We start from the raw sequence: 21,464 nt of genomic DNA on the forward strand, positions 1-21,464 counted from the left end.
AATATGTTATTTAACATTTTAGCAAACCATTCCCCCGCCCCCGTAAAATTTAGTAGTCCTTGTACAAACCCCATGTCGCCCTAATTACCGCGTTACGTAATTTGTGAAGCAAATGAAGGACACCAGTATAAAAGATCCGGCTTAAGCTTCTAGTTTAGTCTAAAATGTCATGTGAATAAGATATTTATATACCGTGCTCTGGTGTTCGGTGTCATACCAGTGTTTCGTTATTTCTCGAATGAATACTACGTGTTTTTAACCAATTCTTTATTGTTTGTCGCAAAATGTCAGTAGAAAACTAATAAAACTTCCAAATCTTCCCACTAAGTCCATAGGTATTGTTTTATATTTTTCTGTAATATAATAAATTTTAACTGCTAATTATCAGTCAAGTAAACAGAATAAATCTTTTCAAGCCTTGGTTGAATGTTATTGTGACATATTTCGGCAAAATTGATACGGCAGGACTCATGATGAACAATATAAAGATAGGCTGCCCTCAATAAGACTCAACGGATAAGAAACCGTTTTCTCCCAAAATATTTTTGTTGAGACTGTTGCTGAATCTTGCTAGAACATTATTTTGATGATTGCCACATAGAAATCTCATAGGTACCTAGAATGCTGCCGCGTAACTGAGAAATAGCCAAACACCCGTGGCAGTCGATCAACCACATCAACCAATCTCAGGACTTAAAGAGTGACTACCGCCGGTAACGTGTGACAACTAGCTTGAGTTTTTAACTATTTATTTAATAATTTTAACTTTTATTGTTCTGGCTCCTCGGTGTCTAATTCCGACTTGCAAAAAAATATTCATCGGGCGCGAATGTTTTATTGTACACGTAATATAGTGGTAGAACCCTCGGGTTGGAAACGGCGCTCAATTTGAAATGTTTGTTAATAACTTTATTTCGAGGGTTATCAAAGCAGTGCGGCGGGGTATTTATACGGAGTTCAATTTAAGTGACGCAGAACGATTTTAAAATTGTTGAAATTAAAGCAAGTGTCGGTTCGACGTGAAGTAGCTCTTTTTTCAACAGATGTCGCTAGCATCGAAATAAAAACCAGATAGTTAAGCTACATTTTGACCCAAAAGGCGGGTACTTATAGGTAGTGATGTGAATTTACCGGTAAAAATCATAGAAATCTCATAGGTAACTAGAATGCTGCCGTGTAACTGGCAAATGGGCCAAACGCCGTGGCAGACGATTGCCAGATCTCAGCCCAAAGAGTGGTTCTGCCAAGAATTTAATGTCACCAGAGAGAATGACGTCACCTATCTCCCGCTATAGTAGCGGATCCAAGGAGGACTATTATCCTCCTTGGCGGAACCACTCTACGGCCTCTCATTGGCTGAAGGTTCAAGGCGAACTGGCGTCAAGCTCGGCCGTAGGCCGCAGCATTCTAGTTACCTATGAGATTTCTATGGTAAAAATAAAAACGGTAAATTAACCAGTAAATTTACCGGTAAAATAACCGGTAAATTTATCATTAACTTTTTAATTTAATCAAAATAATGGTTTGATGTCACAATAATTATTAAAAAAGTATTTTAATTTTACCATAGCCTTAGGTTACATTAAACTTACTTGTTAGAGAAACCTCCTAGATAACCCCTTAGAAATACATTTAAATGTATGGAACGTAGAATCACAGTGCCGGGAATTCGGAGTCTTTAAGGGGGAAGACTACTGTGGCCATTGTCTACTTTCGCGCTATTTCAAGCTGAACTCTTTTAATTTTGTATTGTAACTTATAAAATTAATATTTAAGTGTAGAACAGCCTTAAATAATTTTTACAATTTTAAAATGAAAAGAAATTAAGTTATTACGTTTTAACTCGGACCCCCGGAGCTAAACAAGTTGGGCAAGCGCCCAAACTACCTTTAGTTAGGACCTTATATCTCGTTAACTATTAATATTAGAATCATCATAATTATTTTAAGCACTAGAGGAAGGTTCAGCCTAATAAGAAAAATATAATTCAATTATGTAATTGTTAAAACAGAAACGTTCAGCTTGAACGAAAAAGAGGCTTTTACTGTATTCTTCCGCCTTAACAGGAAAATGATTTGGTTTTCTGGTCCAATGTAAAATGTAATTGTTTCTTCTTTTATTTGAAGTTTAACAAAATATTCTTGGGTGTTTTTTGCTTTATGAAAATAATTGGTATATTTAACGGTAAAATAACTCGGTAAATTTACCGTAATTTTACCATTACCGGTAAATTTACCGGCTCACATCTCTACTTATAGGTACCCCTTGCGTTGATTGGCTCGTTTGTAAATTGACCAATAACATAAATTACAGTAATTTTAATCAATATATTTTATATAGGATATATAATTTAGGTTAAAGTTAACTAAATTGAGTATAAGAGGTCTAAATATAATACGCTACAACGGCTTATTGACGAAGGTATCATTTGACCATTTTAAACTTTAGCTTCCTTTGCCATAAATAGATACGCTCTCCAGTAAAGTCGTTTTTTTCTCTCGAAGAATCCGCTATATTCCTGGCCATCTCTAATAACAGGGGCCTTTTCATAATACAGGTGGCAATGATAGAGCCGACAGTGGCTTTAATTACAAAATATATGCCCAATGCTGGTATTGCTGAAAGGAAAATTAATAATAATTAATTATAATAGAGGGATTATTGTTTCGGGGCAAGCTAAGACACAAGCCCAAGGTTTTATACAGTGCATTTAAAATTGAATGTTTTCTTCCACCAAATCACTTATCAGCAGTTTTTAAGAGCGTCAGGTCGCCACTTTTTGCCAGTCAGATTTATCTAGGCCTAATGTTTACAAAGCGCAACAACGGAAGAAACCGTTGAAACTGAGATATATTCTTCCAAATGGTTCCGAATGTTCCTTAATCATACATATTAAAATAAAATTATAAACTTGGTATATTTACCGCTATAATTGTGTTATCTTTTCAAAACGATTTAGATCTAAAAATCGAAAAAACCCAGCATAATCCTATGGGAATTTCCCGAGCTTGGCTATCTAAGGCATCGTCTGCAGCTTTCATATTTATCCACCGAGAGATGACCCGTCGGGCGTAGCGTAGTAACTCTATCGCCTCTCATTGGCTGAAAGACCCCTGGCGAACAGGTCCCTTCATAGACGGCAGTATTCTAGGGCTGCGTTCAGTTACTCTAAAAAAGCAGCGCTGAGCGCAACGGTCAGCGGATTTTTACTGAACGGTTTTTTTATTTCCGGTTTTAACGTCACGTTGCCCGTCCGTTGAGCAACGAAGTTAGCGGCAGTAAGAGCAGGTTTTTCCGTTGCTCAACGGTCACGTGACGTCGCGGTACGGAGAAAGGCTAGCTGCAGACGCCGCAACAGACGATATTTTACAAAATTTATAGCAAGCGTAAAAAGCGTTCAACAACTTCGCAATGAAAATAATTTTTCAGATATTTCGTTAAGAGTTGTTGAACGCAGCCAAGGTACCTATGAGATTTCTATGAATGGCGCCCACCTCCTGCGTACTAAGGCTTATCTAAAATTCCCACAAATATTTATAAAATATTTAAAATTTCCTTAATTGGTTTTTCGTAATGTCTTTTAATGGATTTATCAATCAATTAATTTGGTTTAAAAACCTCCCTTCACCTGATTACACGCTTGGTTTTATCGATATTTTCCAGATAATAGCAGGACATGCCCCTGTTGCGAGATCTCGAGGATGTTCCAACGTTGAAAACGAAAGCAATGTTGCAGACAGCCGTGCAACTGTGGAAATCGAGAGGAGTGACGTCCTTAATGTCGAAATTCGAACGCTTTTTCGAAGGTCCCGTTCGTTGGCCGGAAATCCGAGACTACGTTGAGCGGAACATGCAATTTCTCCGTTTGCCCACATTGACGAAAAACGAATTAATAAAAGTGATTTACTACGTGGGATACGAAGTTTGGGACTGGCTACAATTGAGGTACGCAACCTCGCTCTTTCCACTCTTTGGTCTGTTAACAGCCAAAGGGGAAATCAATCAATTTGAGTTTGAAGGATTTTGAGGTATAACGAATCTTGTGACGCCACTCAGGGCCGTGCTTAGAAGTCTCGCGGCCCCGGCGAAATGCATGGACGAAACTGAGTGAAGCGGCCCTCCGTTATATACATCCCTATGGTAAAATATTAGCCCTGGGCGACTGCCCGGCGACCCCCCCCCCCCCCTTAAGCACGTCCCTGACGCCATTTTCTATCCAAGGTGGCGGCCGAGGCGTAGTTACTGTCAATATCTCAGCCGACATCTACGTTATTATGGCGACTATTATCTCAAATGAATGGTTTTACCCCGGTATGTATTTACTTACTTTGGAGGTATACAAATCTTGAGAGTGTATGTAATGAATGTTTAATGAACTGGTATTTGGCAGAGTTGTATACGGTATTGTAGTAAATGCCAGTGCACGCCTCCCGACCAAAAGGTGGATTTTAACGACGCGACGACTTGTTTCTTTGCTTCTGATTTTCGAAAGATGCCTCTCTGACTGGACCTATTAGGCCTACGGGGTTTTAACCTTTCCAATGAGATAAAAGTTTAAATTAAATACATTTGTTTTAAATTCTGGGAATTAAACTTCTTTAGAGAAGCTAAAAACGATGGTTGGCTTTTAAAAGCCAAAATGTGGTTGTTGACCAGCCTCAAATTCAATAATTTGCTTCTAGTAGATATAAGTAGTAACAGGAAACTATATAGGTATACACTTGGAATGTCTAAGGAAGATTTTTATGGCCGTGATGAAGCTCGTAGAAACGGGCGTGTCTTAAAGCGGGAAAACTCACGAGAAAAACTCTCGCGCCTTGCTACCCTCATTCGACGAAAACTCGTCATTAAGCCTAGTCATGGTTATTATATTATTAGCTCACCTGATTATCTCTTTTATAACCATAAAAATACCTGAAATATTAAGTACGATAACAAATTGAGGTTTTCAAATCCATCATTTTATAAGCCTTTTTTGCGCGGGAAGATCGCCTATTTGTTACCATGACGACGCATTCATTTCGCGTCAAACCTCGATCCAATGAATTTGAAATGTCGTGTTACGTCTTACACTTGACGTAGTTAAGCTCCGCCTCTTTCTCGACGCGCTTTCGTATCACCGTCCCAATGGAACCTTAGAAAATTCCAAGTGTATACCTCTATAGTTTCCTGGTAGTAATCAGCCGTCAATTTTAATTGGCCGCCATCTTGGGTAGCTTGAAATAGCATCACACCAGGGTTTATACAGACCTATAAATATCAGGGAATTAGATTGTTGACAGAAAAGTCAGGGAAATATCGGGGAAATTGAATTTTTTTGGAAACATTTAAGGAAATCAGGGAAATTAATGATGATTTAGAAAGTTTGCCCCAAAGAGTACAAATTTACGTCAATACGTTTTCCCATAAGTGTATAATATTGTTCCATAAGTTTGACACTTTGGGGAATATTTTACTGAGAGCTAGTAACGGAGTGACGTCATCACCAGAAGCGAGGCGCTGTCAAAGGCTACGTGTGACGCGTTAGCTAGCGGACGCAAAACCGCGACGAAGCCCGTAATGTCTGTCTTGTGAATAGCTCTCAGTAAAACTTTTGTATGTGAAGAATAGGTAGTGTCACACTTATGTATCAATTTTATACACTTATGGTTTTTCTTATCAAATATAAGATGTCTTATATATGGAACCCATTTAGTTAGTCATGAAATGAGTAACCCTATACCCTATAACAAGGAGAGTTACTCTAAACTTTCATTTTATTAAGGTTATCTTAAAATATTAAGTGCCCTTACATCTGGAAATCGGTTTACCAATAGTCGTTTGAACCCTGCAGGCGAATTCGTGCATCGAAACCATCACTGCAATTTCTCAACGACCTTGAAGAAATTTTTTATTTGTTCCAATTTGCTCGTAATTACGTTTTCTTATGCGAACAATTTCTATTTCACAGTGATATAAGATACGGAAGCGAATTTTTAGCCGTAAATATCGAAATCCTCAAGGAAGACCTTTCTAAATTACTCTGGCTGTCCCAAGGGACGATAGACATGAATCAAATGATCCCAATGTTAAATAAGGATATCCGTCTCGACTTGGAATTGCGGTTCGCGCTGGCTTGCGAGTACTGCGTCGAAGAAGATGTCAGAAGAATATGGAAAGAAATCAGACCTAAAAATGTTCGCCAATTCCTCACATCCGAAAGATTCAGTAAAAAAAAACTAGATAACTTAATATCTAATAGATGCCTGATGACTCACTATTGGACGTATTTAATAGAAGGAAAACTGGAGTGGTTCGACGTTGGAATCCTGTATCATTGCACGCGTTTGGATGGCGTTCGCGACTCGCCGTGGTACGTTAAATTATTCAGCGTTTCTTACCAATACGGCACCCTCCAGGCTATGCGACATTTCTGGTGGCGTTTCGACCCGGAAGAACAGGCTGCCGTGATAAGGACGGCCGTCACTAATATCAGAGTCACTCAGGAACCGTTCGAATTCAACAAATGGTACTTTATGTTTTCCCAGATGGACGCCAATGAAGCGTTCCGACTTATTTTGAAAGGCCGCCAACGGTTTTCGCCGGGTTTAATAGCGAAATTCCTGGAAAATTACGCTCGCTCGCCTTACATTTGCGCCAGACTGATTGAAAAGGTCACGCGCATCTTGTGGACGGAAGAATATTTTACAGGAAATCATTATTTCGAGGTACTCGTAACTTGCGCCGAATACATCGGATGGTTCAAAGATGATTTCGACCGCTCCGACATTTTCGTCTTCCTCTGGGAGGAAGCGCCGGAGCCATTTCGACACTACATTGTCTCTCGCGACGTTTTGTTCGACCAACTGACCGAAGCCTTGAATCGCGGTCCAGAAAGTGCCCGGCAATTCACGTCCAAACTAAAGAGAAGTTCCTGAAATACCGTAACTTTCATTTTTGGCCGTTATATTTTAAGCGATTCGATTTCCATCTATTTTCTAATTTACAAATAAAACTATATCCAAAACAAGTTGGCAAGCCAAAATATACCTCTCCTCGGAAGAATTGTCCCTAGTGGTATAAATTTCTCGAGATAACCCTTAAAGATATATCTCCGCAATTTAGAGTTATTTGTTAAAAATATTAACCCATTTCTATCCCGCCCGGTATAAAATTTTAATTATAATTAAAATAATTGAGACGAAACGACCAATTTTAATTTATCCAGAATATCATAAGTTAAGTAGTTACAACAGTAAGTTAGACGTACTATAACAATGCACAATTGAATTAAACCCTTTTACAGAACAAGTTTATCAGTTAAATATAATACGAAGCAAATTTTAATGAAAGAAATATCTACAGAGGCTTTTTGGAATTACTCGCTTAGAAATATTTGCCGCATCTTTAACGCTCATTTTATTTCAACACTCGCCCTTGATGAAGATACCGTAGATATCTGGTAGTGGACGACTCGTTCACTTCCTGTTGACGTTGTGACACATACCACATGAAAAAGACCAATGCCGTCCAATTTCCAATATCATATAATGACTCGCACACCCAAGAAATCATTGACTGCGTTAGAAATCGTAGATATCCAAATATCCACACCAAATGTATTTACAAGAAGCAAAAACCTTACCATCAACAAAGCACAGAGAGCCACTTGACTAACCGCCAGCTCTTAAAGCAATTAACGTTAAATTATCTCCTTTGAATTAACAGAACTATATATAGGTCGTTAAGAAAGTGGACCACCCACAGGGTCTACCCTTTAACCCTCTAATCTCGGCTGACTGCGCTAAAACAAGATTTAACCTTTAAAAAATACCAGATTAGGCCTTCATAAATTCATTAATAAAAAAAGACTTTATTACCTATTATGCTTACGATGCCTGTCTTAATTTCAGTGATTCTAAGCAGCTATCGGTGGTTCTGTGGTAGAGCGCTCGACTGCCAAGCCGAATGGTCTGGGTTCGAAACCTGGGTGGCGCATTTGTTTTTAATCAATAGAGAAACGCTAAATTAGAATTTCTTCGATGCAATAATTTCAATTTCAATTCTATTTCAATTAAACCAAAATTTCGTACTCTATTAAATACGCTTCCGATAAAGCTGAAGGTCTAATTTTCAATAAGGCGTAACATGTGTCGGTGGTTCTGTGGTAGAACGTCCGCCTGTCAATCAGGAGGTCTCGGGTTCAAATCCCGCCCGATGCGATCGCAAATTGATACTAAGACGAATACCGTGTACAACTGGTGGAAACCCTGCCATTGGACGTTGAGAGGTAGCATTACACTCAGCACTCGGTCCGTCCCAAAGTCATTAAGAAGATGTTGGAGAGAAAACGCCCATATAAACACAACAGATTCAACATGCACAACCATCAGAACACAAACACCACAAAGTCAACACTCACAACCTACGCATAAACATTACAAAAACGTAATACACCAAACCGTCACGACGGTGAGCGAAAAAACACCATTCAAACCAAACCGCAAATGCATCCGTTAACGCTCACCGTCACACGGTGGTTTTGCCAACCCTTTGAGAAACTGCGTACGCAGTGATTACACTTTGCACCGAAAATGCGAACGCGTTCGCAGGCCTGACAGACCCACCCACAGACCCACCCACAGACCCACAGACAGACACGGTCGTTGTATAACCCCTCCTAGGGGACTTTGTCCCCTCGGAGAGGTAATTAAACTTTTTGAAAAGAAGTTACTACGTAATAAGAGGTCAAGTTTATAATCGCTTAAGTATTAGTTTGATATCTTTTAACACAATCTATCGACTTCAAATGAAACTTTATGCCCGTTCAAAATGCTTAGACGATTTTATCGAATAATGGGTTAAAAATTAATATATTCAAAGTCGATTTGATAATTTTCCGGAAAAATAAAATGCGGAAAATCAATTACTTTTTAATGTTTTTAACTTTTTATCGATATAAAATGTCTAATAACAGTAAACATACCACAAAACATTAATAGTGTTACATTGTTAATCAGTTTGAACTAGTCTAGAGGTTTAGTTTTACTTTTAGATTCGAAAAAATTAGGCGAAAATTCCGCTTTATTTAAATTTGCAAACAATATATTAGACCAGAAGCCTATAATAAGAGAAGCGTTTAACTCGCCCAAGAACGTGAAACGCCTCATTTTCGAACTAGATGTATTCGGAGGGATACAGATTTGTTAAGGCGATATGTGGCCAGAAAATATAGTCCTCTCGATATATTCATACAGAGGGACTTCAGGTGTACAATTTTTTTTTACCCTAGAAAAACTTTGGTCACAGATATAAAATATACAAACCATATTCGAGTGGCTAAGGTATACAAGTACCAATTGATACCAGTTTTATCACAAACTACACGTGTGTCTTAAACAAAGATGTCACAGATTTATACCATACCTTTTTTTAACATATATAGTATTTTATTGGACAAATAGTGAAGTGATTACATGAAATTCAAAGAGATGATAGAAAGTCCTCGAGGGAGGCCCGGGAGTGAACGTGTTCAGCACCGAAGCCGCGTTTCCGCGTTGGATGGCAATCCGTTGCTTGAGGTACTCAACGGAACGGATCTCGCCACTTGCTGAGCGAAGCCGCCGACCGATGGAATGTACCAGGGCTAAGCCGTCGCGGCCAAACGCACCGAGAGTTTCCACGGCAACGGGCATAAAAATGTAGCGATGCTCGAGGCCAAAATACTTTGTTTTCTTCTTTATTTCAGCCTGTGTTGCAGCCCAGAGAGGGGCCGAAGAAGAAGAAGCCAAGTAAGATGGGGCGAGAGGGTCGGTACATGTTGTCAGAATTTATAGCCCGGTGTACCGGTAAAGAGAACCACACCACCGGTACAGGTAAAATCCCAAATTAACGATTTGCCTCCGGACCACGGAACCTGCGTTAAGCCGTCGGGACGTTTACCATCGTCGCGCGACAGGCCCACTGGCTCCAGTTGGCACGGGACTCCGGCTGAAACAAGAGCTCGTTTCAGAATGTCGTTTAGCCTGCCACACGAACAGTAATGTGGAACACAGATCGGGGCACCCAACCTGAAACCAACAGCTATCCGAAAAGAGCCGTCATCCAACAGCGTACCAAGCGAGGGGGACGGTAAAGCGTTCAGCCAACACCCGGATTCCTTCGTGCTCACGGAGAGAAGCCGGGGCCTGTTCCCTGTCGTCGGAAACGAGTTCAGATAAGAAAGCGATCGATTTATCCACGAAAGGGGTCTCCCAAGTACGCTGGTGACGCCAAAGGTCGGGAGACGGTAAACGATAATTAGTGCGAATCTCCCATAACTTGAAATCACGTAAATTTAGTACCTTTAATAACTTTAATCAATTAAATATTGAAATCACTTGAAATCTGAAATCAGATATGCAAAATTTCAAACACTGGAATGATTGGATAGCCCCTCGATTCCTTCGCGAGCAGTAGCGGAGAAAACATTTGCAAAATGCAGACGATTCTTTATATTTTAGCTAGTGGAATTCCCATAGGATTTTGCCGGGGATTTTAAATTTTGAGATACTCGCCTCGTTTTGATTAAACTTTGTAAATTCTACATTATAATGGTAATACATGTTAAAACTATTATTTGATATCATAAATATACATACTAATGAACAATAATCGTGATTCTGTTGGCGATATATAATTATAATTTTCTCAATACGCTTTAAAAAACCTTAAGCCTTGCCCGCCTTTCGCGATAATTTTTTAAACCAAGGATGATCTATACCTACGTTTCACGTTTGCCAACCGACGTTTTGGAGATAAAACTACTTTTTCGCTACAAAGAATAAATATAGCGCTCACTAGATTCGCTAGTCCTAATCCGCGTTAATTTCTTCTTTGCTCCGTGTCGAAAACAAGACGGTTCAAAAGTTTTACGTTGGCGGTATATGGAGTTAGAGGCTTCTCTTATTATAGGCTTCTGATTAGACTAATCATGGAATGGAAACCTTTTTTTATTTTTTTCGGTAAAATACGGAAACGTTTTCGGATAAAATGGCCTCGGTCATTTCCCGGAAAATTTTCCTACTTACAATACTAATTCAAAGCTTTAATTGGATATCTTTTAACGAAATCTTCCAACACCTATCAATTTTATATTTTTATGAAACGCAACTTTACAGGCTAATAGCTAGTCGTCTTGACGCTCTCACTTTATAGTTTAAAGTTGGGACTGACAGTTACAAAATCGCTAAGAATACACATATTCCGGGATAAATATTCTAACCATGTAAATTGGTAGCTTTCAATAAAAAATGAAAAATTTATCCAATCAGGTTGATAAATTACTGATATGATAATGATGGTAATTTTTGGAAAACGTGTATAGATATATATATATCTATTTATATGTTTATCACAAATTTTCTTTACAAATTAAATGTACATTAATTGCTAATAAAGACTAATTTAAACCATAAGTAACTATCGTTGTGCCACAACTTTTCAATTGGTCAAATCTGTAACTACGTTTAAGTAATGTAGGGTCGTGTCCGTAAGGCTGATGTTCGAAAGAGGGCGTGGGTTCGAACCCCACTTCTGACGGTGTCACGTGTTTTTTGTCGAGACGAGTTTGTATATAGTTTATTGATTAAGGAAGTAAGGTCCAAGAGGTTAAGGTACTAAAAGTATTGGTATAAACAAGGTGGCCCATCTTAGGGCGAGCTTTTTGATGCAACTTTTTATTACTTAACAGGTCCTTTAACGTTTTCCCTTTTTCCTTTATAATATGTAAAAATTATTTAAAAAATACCAAACTTTTTTTTAAATGGTTGATTAAAATGTTTTGAACATGTGGTTTAAAACAGCCACGTGGTTCATGACGGCTTTCTTGAAGAGTGTAACTATTCGAAATATGTACCTTAAGAATTTGTTAGTGAAAATCTTTTCGACATGATTTATTTAAATAATATACATAAAGAATTTCTATAACATCGGCGACCTGTTCCAGTGGCGAAAACACTTTTTTTTCGACATCAATATACAAAGCGCGTTTAAAGTTAAAGCTTTCTTTTAGCGGTTAGTTTCTGATGTAAATGATCTACTTCGGATTTCAGCATATGATTATTTTTCAACAAGTCATTCACTAGTCTTTTATATCTATTAATATCTTTCTTCAGATCGTCAATGGTTTCATCCTTGGATGCAATTATACTTCTGAGATAGCCAGGGTCACTGTTTTCATCCGACACATTCTAAAAGGAACAAAAATTAAAAGATTGCATAACGAAAACAGTTGCATTTTTTGGACCAAGTTTGCCCAAATTTCATGGGTTGTGTTTAATTTGGTGTTTCCACTTTTTGCATTGCTCATTTTGATATTGAATGTTTACATGGTTTTTGGTGTCTATTTGGAACTTGAGATATCTATATGAGCGTTCAATATATATTAACATTAAATTGCTGTCTAGCTACCAATTTTGCGGTTTGGAATTTTTGAAATGGATTATTTGTCTTCTACGTAATGAATAATGCTAGAAACCAAATCCGCGGGAGTAAAGAGAGCAAACACTCTGGTGCAATTCGTGTGTCAAGCGTGACATAATTGAAGCACCCTAGTAAAATCGGTTGTGTTAAGCGTGGCATAAGGGGAGACAGCCTGGTAAAATCGGTTGTGGTTGTTAAGCGTGGCATAGGGGGGACATCCGGGTAAAATCCGTTGTGATTGTTTAGTGTTTGTACGGGGTCAAAATAAAGTCGGGGTCGGGGTGGGTCTAACCCCGCGAAAAACAAGTCGGGGTCGGGGATGGAAAATTCTTTGTATTTATTAAGAATAGAAAAATTATAAAAATACCCCAATTTTACTGGTTAAGATTAGATAGTGTATCTTTTGTAAGTCAGCTTCTGAGCCCAGAGACTATTAGTAATAGTCTTAGTCGATAGCTACGCCGCAAAATTTTCGTTTTGAAAACGAAAAAATTTCAGAGTTGGCCGTTTTCAATCTATCGAAATCTGGCAGCCTTGCCTGCCTTCCGGCCTGTATCTCCATACCGAAAATCGCCGACGATTACGCCCGACTTGATTTGCGACAGTCGGGGTCGGGGTCGGAGTCGGGGTCGGGGACAGAAGTCGGGGATCCCCGACTTTCGGGGTCGGGGTCGGGGTCCCCGTACGAACACTAGATTGTTAAGCGTGGCGTAGGTGGAACACCCGGATAAAATCGGTTGTGGAACTTGTGGGTGTGAAGCGTGGCATAATTGATAAATCGTTTGTGGGTGTTTTAAGCGAGGCATGGGGGAAACACCGTGGTAAAATCGGTTGGGGATTAAAATATCAATTTTTGAAACGAATATTTTTTTGCGCAATTTAACCGAGAGAGAAAGAGCACTAACCTTTAAGTTGAAACACGAATTATCCACTTCTATGTCCCAGCTAACTGATGGCTCCAACACGTCAGATGATATACTGTCATCGGAATCCCAGGTTTCCAACTGATCCATCACTTCCGGTAAAATATAACTGCCTTCTTTCCACTTTTCCAAAGGATCCGTCACTTCTTTTTTAATACAAACGCTTTGGTGATTTGAGCTTTGATTAATTGTAGGTTGGTTCGATGAATTGTTACTTTGCGAAGTGGCTGAGTTTTGAGGAACAAACACTGACGGGATATTGTCGTTAATAGTTTTCCTTCCAGCGCGAAAATGTCTTCCACATATCGAATGATTTTTCTTGTACTCGTACGGACTGTGAATAAAGGGATACAATGAAGACAACGTGAGATCTGATTTTTGCTAAGACGTTCTTTAAGACTACAAAGAACTTACGAGACTTTCAACCGCGAGCATAATACCCTACCTAAGCCACTTAAATAAAGTGTCGGCTCGACGTGAAGTAACTCTTTTTTCAACAGATATCGCTAGAGTTGAAATCAAAGCAAGATACTTAAGCTACATTTTCACCCAAAAGGCGGGACATAAAAGTACCCTTCACGTTGATTGGCTCGTTTGTAAATTGATCAGTAACTTAAATTATAGTAAACTTTTTAAATATATTTTATATGGGATGTATAATTTAGGTTAAAGTCCACTAAGTAGTGTATAAGTTGTCTAATGATAATAATTATAAATGGTTCTCGGACGACGTTATTGTTTCGCTATTTTGAATTTTAGCTTCCTTTGTCATTAATAGATGACACCACGCTCTCCACTTAAGTCGTTTTTTCGTGAATCGGATAGATTAATTGCCAATTCTAATAGCAAGGGCCTAAGAAAAATACAGGTGGCAATGATAGAGCCGACAGTTGCTTTAAGTAGTGCTAATAAAACGAAGCAAGTACCAGGGGACCGTTAAATTCAATAAATAAAAACTATGTACTTCGGCAAAATATGGCTTCAAGGCGGGTCTAAATTCGAAAACTATAACGTAGCGCTACATCACATGTGAGAAATTACGCTCAGGATTAGTGTTTTGCATTTATCTCAACCTCATTAAAGCTAAATTTACCGATTTAATTGTTCAATTGACCATAAATATCCAAGTTGTAGATAGTTTATCTAAAATTGTTCAAAAATAATACCATTTTAAAACTGGATTCTAATATTTCCCGACAGATAGCCATACTATTTGAAAAAAATTAACCGCCCACGTACGACGTCTTATAGCGAAAACAGTGCACCTCGTAAGTACTCAGAAGTTCTGAAAGTGGTTGGTGTAGCTTTACCTATCCCCTGTCCAGATGCTGTCCATGAATTCCTTCCATTTGTTGAAGAAATAGGGCCGCGTGGGAAATCGGTGAAAACTTAAATTTCGGTTTTCCCTCGAGTTGCTTAAGCAATCGGGTACGCAGCAATATTGTGGCATTTCTAATTCAATATCAATTTAGAGCTAAATTGAAATATCAGAGTTAGTCATTGCTAACGATTATTCTAGAACGTCACTGACAAAATGTATGAAAAAAGTGTCTTGTCATATTGTTAAGTATTCACAATAAACCAAAAATTATTGGCCTAAATGCTCGAACGAATAATTCGTATAAGTGTCATTTGGTTGCATTAGCAACAGATGAATTTATATAGCAGACTACATTTTTTTGGCTAATACCCAAAGCAGGCACCACCCTGCATGGGCACAAATCAGCTAGTGACTTTTAATGGCTTTAATTAAGATGTCTGGTTTACAATGAGTAGGAGGGTGGTGGCCAGCCCTTCATGCAACGCGAGCTAACAGCTCCCGACCGTTAGCCTCAACATGTTCTTATCGAAAAGGGAAGCCGAAACATTTAGGGGATTCAACTTGTAAACTCACGCCAATTGGATGCTTTTCATTCTATTTAACACCACTTGCCCCTAGGACAGAGCATCAGTAAAAAGTGTAACGACACACGACTGAAATTCTACCAATAGTTTCCCGGGGTTATACTGGTAATAATTTGGAAAAGCGTAAACTTTTCGTTCCGGTGTAAGCTACTACTTTTCGCCTAATAAACATTTAACCTTCTGATGGCTGATTCGTACAATTAAGTTCTGGAAATTTATCAGTCCTATTTCCAGAGACTTGAGCGGTAAACTAGTGAAATTCAAACCCTGATGTGATCCTTTAAAGGAAGCATAAATGCCAAACTTATTTCCAAAAGCAGATAAGTGGACTTACTCGAATTTTTTATTCTTCTTTGACGTTATCAAAAGATAATTTCAACCTTCATTTTAGTTTTGCTAATTTTCTGTAAAAATAAAATGCGGAAAAATTTCCAGAAAATTTTACGCAAATCGGAAAAATAAAAAATTGGAACATAAATTTCTTTTTAAGGGATGTTAAGGTTTTTAACATTTTATCGATATAAAATTTCTAATATTAGTAAACATACTACAAAACATTAATAGTGTTACATGGTCTAAGGTTACAATGTTAATCAGTTTAAACTAGTCTAGAGGTTTAGTTTTACTTTTAGATTCGAAAAACTTAGGCGAAAATGCCGCTTTATTGAAATTTTCAAACCATATATTAGACTAATCATGGAATGAAAACTCTTTTAATTTTTATTCGGAAAATACGGAACATTTTCCGGAAAAAAGACCACGGTCATTTTCCGGAAAATTTTCCGACTTGCAACACTACTTCATTTATCTAAAAAATATTAAAAATAACGCGTAAACTTTGGGAAAACACCTGATGAACTAACTTCCTCCACAATTACTACTATATTAACTATAATTTCGCTATACGGCGGAAATTCCGGAGTGTGAAATAACTATTTTAATTTAAGTCAGTGCCCCCAATTTTCAAAACAATATTGTACTGCCCTCCATACGTAGTGTTATGGAAACCATTGAAATCGGATAACAAACTAGAACGATTTTTGAAATTTTGTCGCGTGGTCCGATTAGACCTTTTTAAAAACCCTGCCTTTGGCCCATGCTTTTCGTTTGGCTAACAACGAAAGTTACGCCATCTGCGCCACACTGGTGAACTAACACTCTATTTCGCCTAAGATTAAATGGCCGACTTTAGCTCGACGCTTATGTTAAATTAAAGTTGAACAATGGCTCAAAATTGCGTAATTAAATCATGTAAGAGTAAATACACAAAAGAAAACATCTTTTCACAGGTTAGTTTTAGAAATAGTTTTCTTTTTACCATAATTTCCAATCGCTAAGAACGCACTAGAAAACGCGTTTCTTTCAAATCATAGAAAGCTAGTTTTTTTTTTAAAAAAAAATTAAGAATGGTTAATTAAATATTTTAGGAGTAATTACTCAAACAAAACATATCTTTCACAGGTTACTGTTAGAAATAGTTGTTTTACCCGCAATGATTGTGAGGGAAACCGGTGCACAGTATTTGTTTATCGCGAATATCAACGTTAGTATTGTATGTACGGCTATAATCCCAATTACGAACATTAGGGCCTAGCTATTTCCTACAAAAATTGTTCTATGAACATTTTACATACAAGCAAACGTTGTGTCGTATTCGTGGTTTTAACGTTGTACCCGAAACGCGTCTTACAATTTGGCGCCTTCGTTGACTTAAAACGAGCCCGCCGCTCTTCATGTAACCGCGTTTAAAATTTACCACCCAGCTACCTCTTGTTATTTATGCAATAAATCTTTTGAAAATGAAGCTATTGTGAAGGTGCAGTGAGATAAAATGACAGGAAAATCGGAATAATGGGTCACTTCTAACATATTTTCTGCCGAAAAGATTAAATTCACAAGATCCGTATCAATGCTTTGAAAAGAAAACACGACACCGATGAGACTGTTCGACATGTAGAATGCGAGCGAATCAAACGTATATAAAATTATATTTAATACTTTAAATTAGTATATACATTGTGTATTATTTCCACGCTAAATGTAGACCTCAGAGCCAGCAAGAATATACTTGGTTAATACCTTATATAATCCTTTAGCAAAGACAGTTTCTCTAAACAAATGTACATCTAATTTTAACAGAAGCCAACTGAAAACCTGCTATAAACTAAGTATTATAAAGAGTTAGGCCTATGCGACCAAGGTAAAATTCCCAAACAAACAGAGAAGAAAAATTTAACTTTTGGATATGAGCTAGTTAGGTAACATAGAATTTCATAACATTAGCTTACAAGGGTGACAGAATTAGATAGCAAAGGCTAAGCCTAACTAGCCCTAAATACCGTAAACTATTTTTTAATAATAAAGATAAGTTACAACAATTATTCAAAAGTTAATCTATCATCTCGTAAAATAACAAAGAAATGCAGTATTTACCTTTCGAAAAATATGAATCCGAAAACCACATCTTGCTTTGTACTTACAGCTAAAACCGTTAAAGAAAATGGAAAAGACCACTAATATATCAACAACACCTGTAAATGGTTATTTGCATCAGTGCCTACGTTATTCACATAGTAGACCTGTCACTAGTTAAAATATGCTTCGTGCGCGCGGTGTAGATGATGTTACTGTCGCTTTAGGCAAGAATCTAATCGGTGGTCTGCCAGCCATTCGATTAAGCGTTCTAGTTTGTTATCCGATTTCTACGATGGAAACGCTATTTCAATTGGTAGTCTTATAACGAGGTGATAAAAATGTTACAAATTATAATTAAAAGTTGAATTATTAGACTATTAACATGCGAATAATTAAACATCAGATTGCGATATTAAATATAACATACGGGGGTCACGTGTAAATGTTTTTTTCTGTCACTAGCTGCAGTTATTGAAGATAGAGAGCGCGCGCTCGAGTCGATAATGATTTTGAAATTTTAAGTTCACGTGCGAAACGCGCGTGCCAATAAAGTACTATAAAGCTTAAGCCCTTGACATTTTATACTTTTATTTTTTATTGTTTTATTATATGGTATACTTCTGATTATTTAAAAATGACTGTACTATTATGATATAGTATAGACACTTAAATAAAACCTGTTCAGTGATTTGCTATAGAAGCAGTAATACAGAGAGCCAGGACAAACTTGTAAAAGTTTTAGATTTTAAAGCGCGCGCTGCTTACTATTTCAATGTAAGCTAGTTTCTTTTCGCCTGTTCTCGGACTAAAAGTGTACTCTTTTTAACCTAAACGTTTTATTCGCATCTTCCGGGGATGAACATTACTCCGCCCCATAAACTATTCGCTTGTTACGGAGCGTTAGGTCTGCTAGCCAGAATTTAGAGCCACAGGCAGCTATTTTGGAAAAATGTTTTTACTTCCGACTGCTATACGCCACCACAAAATCGGAGTAAAATGACGTCATAGCGTTACTCTTCTTACCATACTACGAAATCCCGGAACAAGCGAAAAGAAACCATCTAGAGAAGGGCTCGTTTAATTTCGCACACGCCTCCTGAAAAAAAATTCGCGTGCGCTATCAACTTTAGCTTTACCAATAAAACTATCATAAACACGTGACTATTTTATTCAGTGACTCTAGGGGGGAAGAAAAGAGTGGGCCTTTATTGAAGCGCCTATTGCTAGTTGCGTTTTCAACCGAAACATAAGTCAATATGGTCCTGCCAACTTGGATTAAAAACGTGTTACTGGATATTGCACTCCGGGAATTTAGTGGTTTTCAAAAGTCTGAGATGCTGCTCGCGCCATCTATCGGATTTTCGCGTTTTGGTGATACAAACAAGAAGGCGTTTTAGGTTTAAGGAATTACACAGCTTGGATCAAAAACGGAATTCAGTCTTTCCGAACTTGCCTTAACCAATTGAACAATTTTTGGGAAGTTTCTGGTGTCCTTTTTGGTTTTGGGAAAGCGAAAAAGGATACCCCTAACATATGTAGTTTCCTATCATACCTGGAGTCGCTTTTACATTTGGGATAAGCACAGTGCTTAGTTCTTCCCGTAATATTCAATTTCAATAGTATTTGCTTAATTAGAAGTTAGCGCAAATATTCTAAATCTCTGGTAATTTCTATATTTACCATAAAATAATCATAACAACAAGGATCTAAATGGCGAAGAAACCAGTAACTTTTTCAAATCACTGTACGTTACGCGCATGCGCCGAGATTTCTTATATCACCGTTACCATGACAACCCCACCCCGCCCCGATTTTTTGGGGCCATTCGTAAGGCCCCCGAGAATGCATTGGCGAAGGTAGAGTGCAATATCCAGTAACAGGTTTTTAATCCAAGCTGCCAACTTGTCAACATTGTTTTCATTTTTTATTAATAGATTAGTTGTTTTTTAGATTTTCTTGTTGGTTTGCTACCTGGCTCATGTAAGTTGAAACGGCTTATACAAAATAGACTCTAGTCCATTTATTATAGAAGGAGCTCCATGCACTAAAATATACGTTGTTTTTCAAATTTGGCGCTTTTAAATACTAGTGGTTCCGGACTTTCTTAAAATTATCCGCTCGAGAACCACAGCCATTTCGACAGGATATTTCAAGCTAACAAATTACTAATATGAAATGATAGCTATTTATTGCTTATTGTTTTGGCTTACTTCATTAATACTTGAGACTTGCTTATTAGTAGAAAGGGTGGACCACAAAATTAAAATTATTTAAACAGTTTGTTCTTGCATCACGACAAAACGATGGTTGCACCCGTGCCTCGGTAGCTACTCACTTTCTCATAGATAGAGGGAAACAGATAACATTGACGAGTAACGCTGGACACGGAGCGCATTTAAACTGAAGCGGAAGTTTCGTTTAGACTATACTAAAATATTAAACCTGTATCCAATTTATTTGTTCTTCTTTGTAAGTATTAGTTTTATGAAATAAGAAAGTGAAAATTATTTCTTAATTTCGTATTTAGAAACAAAGTAACTGAAATACTTTATTTTTCCCCACGAATCATATCGGCAAGATTTCCATCAATTGCTCTAAAGAATCTCGTTTAGAACGTAATTTCGGTAGCGTTCGGGAGTCCCTTTCCAAAGAAAGTAGAGGTTATATTCTGCACATTTTTACACACGAACTCCGTCAGCGCAGTACTTCAACATGCCAAAATAGTTTAGCAATTCTAAACGTCCATTTTCCGACAAATCAAGATGATGCGCTTTTGAACAGTAGCCCCGGTGCCCCGCCTCATTTTCCCCGATTTTTAGCCTTACCAACGCACTTATTAAGGGGAACCTAATGGTGCAAAAAATATTAGCTGCATATAATTTATTTTAAAGATATACTAATTTTAAAGATGTTCGAACCGAACGGTTCGGACTTCGGGGCGCAGAATTCACTCCGCGGCGAAGAGAGCTCGCCATCGCGCCGTTTTTTCCCGGTCGAAAATCAGCCTTTCTTTATTTGTTGGGAGTGGTAATGGCGCCAGTAGGACCACAATATTCGCGAAATATGCTGCTGTAGTAGACGTGGGGTCTAAGGATTAAAATGACGCTGCCCGAAACAAAGCTTTTGTTAAAGGATTAAAATGACGGTGGGCTACTATACATATAGGAAAAAAACATTTCACAAACCGTATTCATTTCCCTCTAGCCATGTCTGATACCGGGTCTTCGCGTATTTCCGCAAGTTCGGAAGATTCTAATCTGTTAATTCTGGCGACGAAGAGTGATTATAAGCGTTATTTAACGCAATAAACGTATAATAATAAAGTCTTTAATCCACGATCTAACCAAGGATCCGTTAAAATTAATCGAGTGGCTGCAAAGCCTCAACCTAATTGCGAAAGATGTAACGTGTCCCAAGTGCGACGACTTCATGGTTCTTACCAAACCGACGAGAACCACCGACAAGTACGTTTGGCATTGCGATAAAAGACGAAAAGTGCCGAAACAAAAGGAGTCCGTCAGGTGTCAAACTGAGGTTTCAATTTGGAAAAATTCATTTTTTTTAAACCACCACCTCGATTTGCGGGAAATTCTTTTAATGGTGTACTTTTACGTATGCAACTTTGGTCTGCAGCGCCAAATTGCGCAACACGCGGTGTTTAAGAAAAATCTATGTCTCAGTTTAATAATTATTGTCGATAATTAGCTGTGCAGGAGTTTATAGTTACACTCTAAGAAATTACCGTAAATTTAACGGTCAAATTGATCATTAAAACTCAAT

At 37.9% G+C, this 21,464-nt stretch overlaps 2 protein-coding genes across 9 annotated transcripts; one reads left to right on the forward strand and one right to left on the reverse strand.

The window, feature by feature from the left end:
- The first annotated feature begins 239 nt into the window (after nt 1-239).
- Nucleotides 240-7,119, forward strand: LOC149946516 (uncharacterized). 2 transcript variants are annotated; one of them, XM_090172564.1, is made up of 4 exons: nt 240-335; nt 3,664-3,945; nt 5,951-6,207; nt 6,277-7,119. In XM_090172564.1, the coding sequence occupies exons 2-4, from the start codon at nt 3,677-3,679 to the stop codon at nt 6,915-6,917; spliced, it is 1,167 nt and encodes a 388-aa protein (XP_090028690.1). In that variant the 5' UTR covers nt 240-335; nt 3,664-3,676; the 3' UTR covers nt 6,918-7,119. The 2 variants fall into 2 exon arrangements, with proteins under 2 accessions (XP_090028690.1, XP_090028689.1); XM_090172563.1 differs by having other exon boundaries at nt 5,951-7,119.
- Nucleotides 7,120-11,915: 4,796 nt separating this feature from the next.
- On the reverse strand, nt 11,916-20,023 carry LOC149946517 (uncharacterized). Of its 7 annotated transcripts, none has more exons than XM_090172293.1 (6): nt 19,895-20,023; nt 15,604-15,673; nt 14,675-14,838; nt 13,580-13,698; nt 13,347-13,507; nt 11,916-12,209 (listed from the first exon to the last, which is right to left on the reverse strand). In XM_090172293.1, exons 3-6 carry the CDS (start codon nt 14,812-14,814, stop codon nt 12,015-12,017), a joined length of 615 nt encoding a protein of 204 aa, XP_090028419.1. In that variant the 5' UTR covers nt 14,815-14,838; nt 15,604-15,673; nt 19,895-20,023; the 3' UTR covers nt 11,916-12,014. The 7 variants fall into 7 exon arrangements, with proteins under 7 accessions (XP_090028419.1, XP_090028418.1, XP_090028414.1 ...); XM_090172292.1 differs by having other exon boundaries at nt 13,347-13,510; XM_090172288.1 differs by having other exon boundaries at nt 13,347-13,698.
- Between the last annotated feature and the right edge of the window lie 1,441 nt (nt 20,024-21,464).

The sequence above is a fragment of the Leiobunum rupestre genome, chromosome 4 (assembly GCF_980474605.1).
Source record: "Leiobunum rupestre chromosome 4, qqLeiRupe1.1.hap1, whole genome shotgun sequence".
Classification (NCBI taxonomy): Eukaryota; Metazoa; Arthropoda; class Arachnida; order Opiliones; family Sclerosomatidae; genus Leiobunum; species Leiobunum rupestre.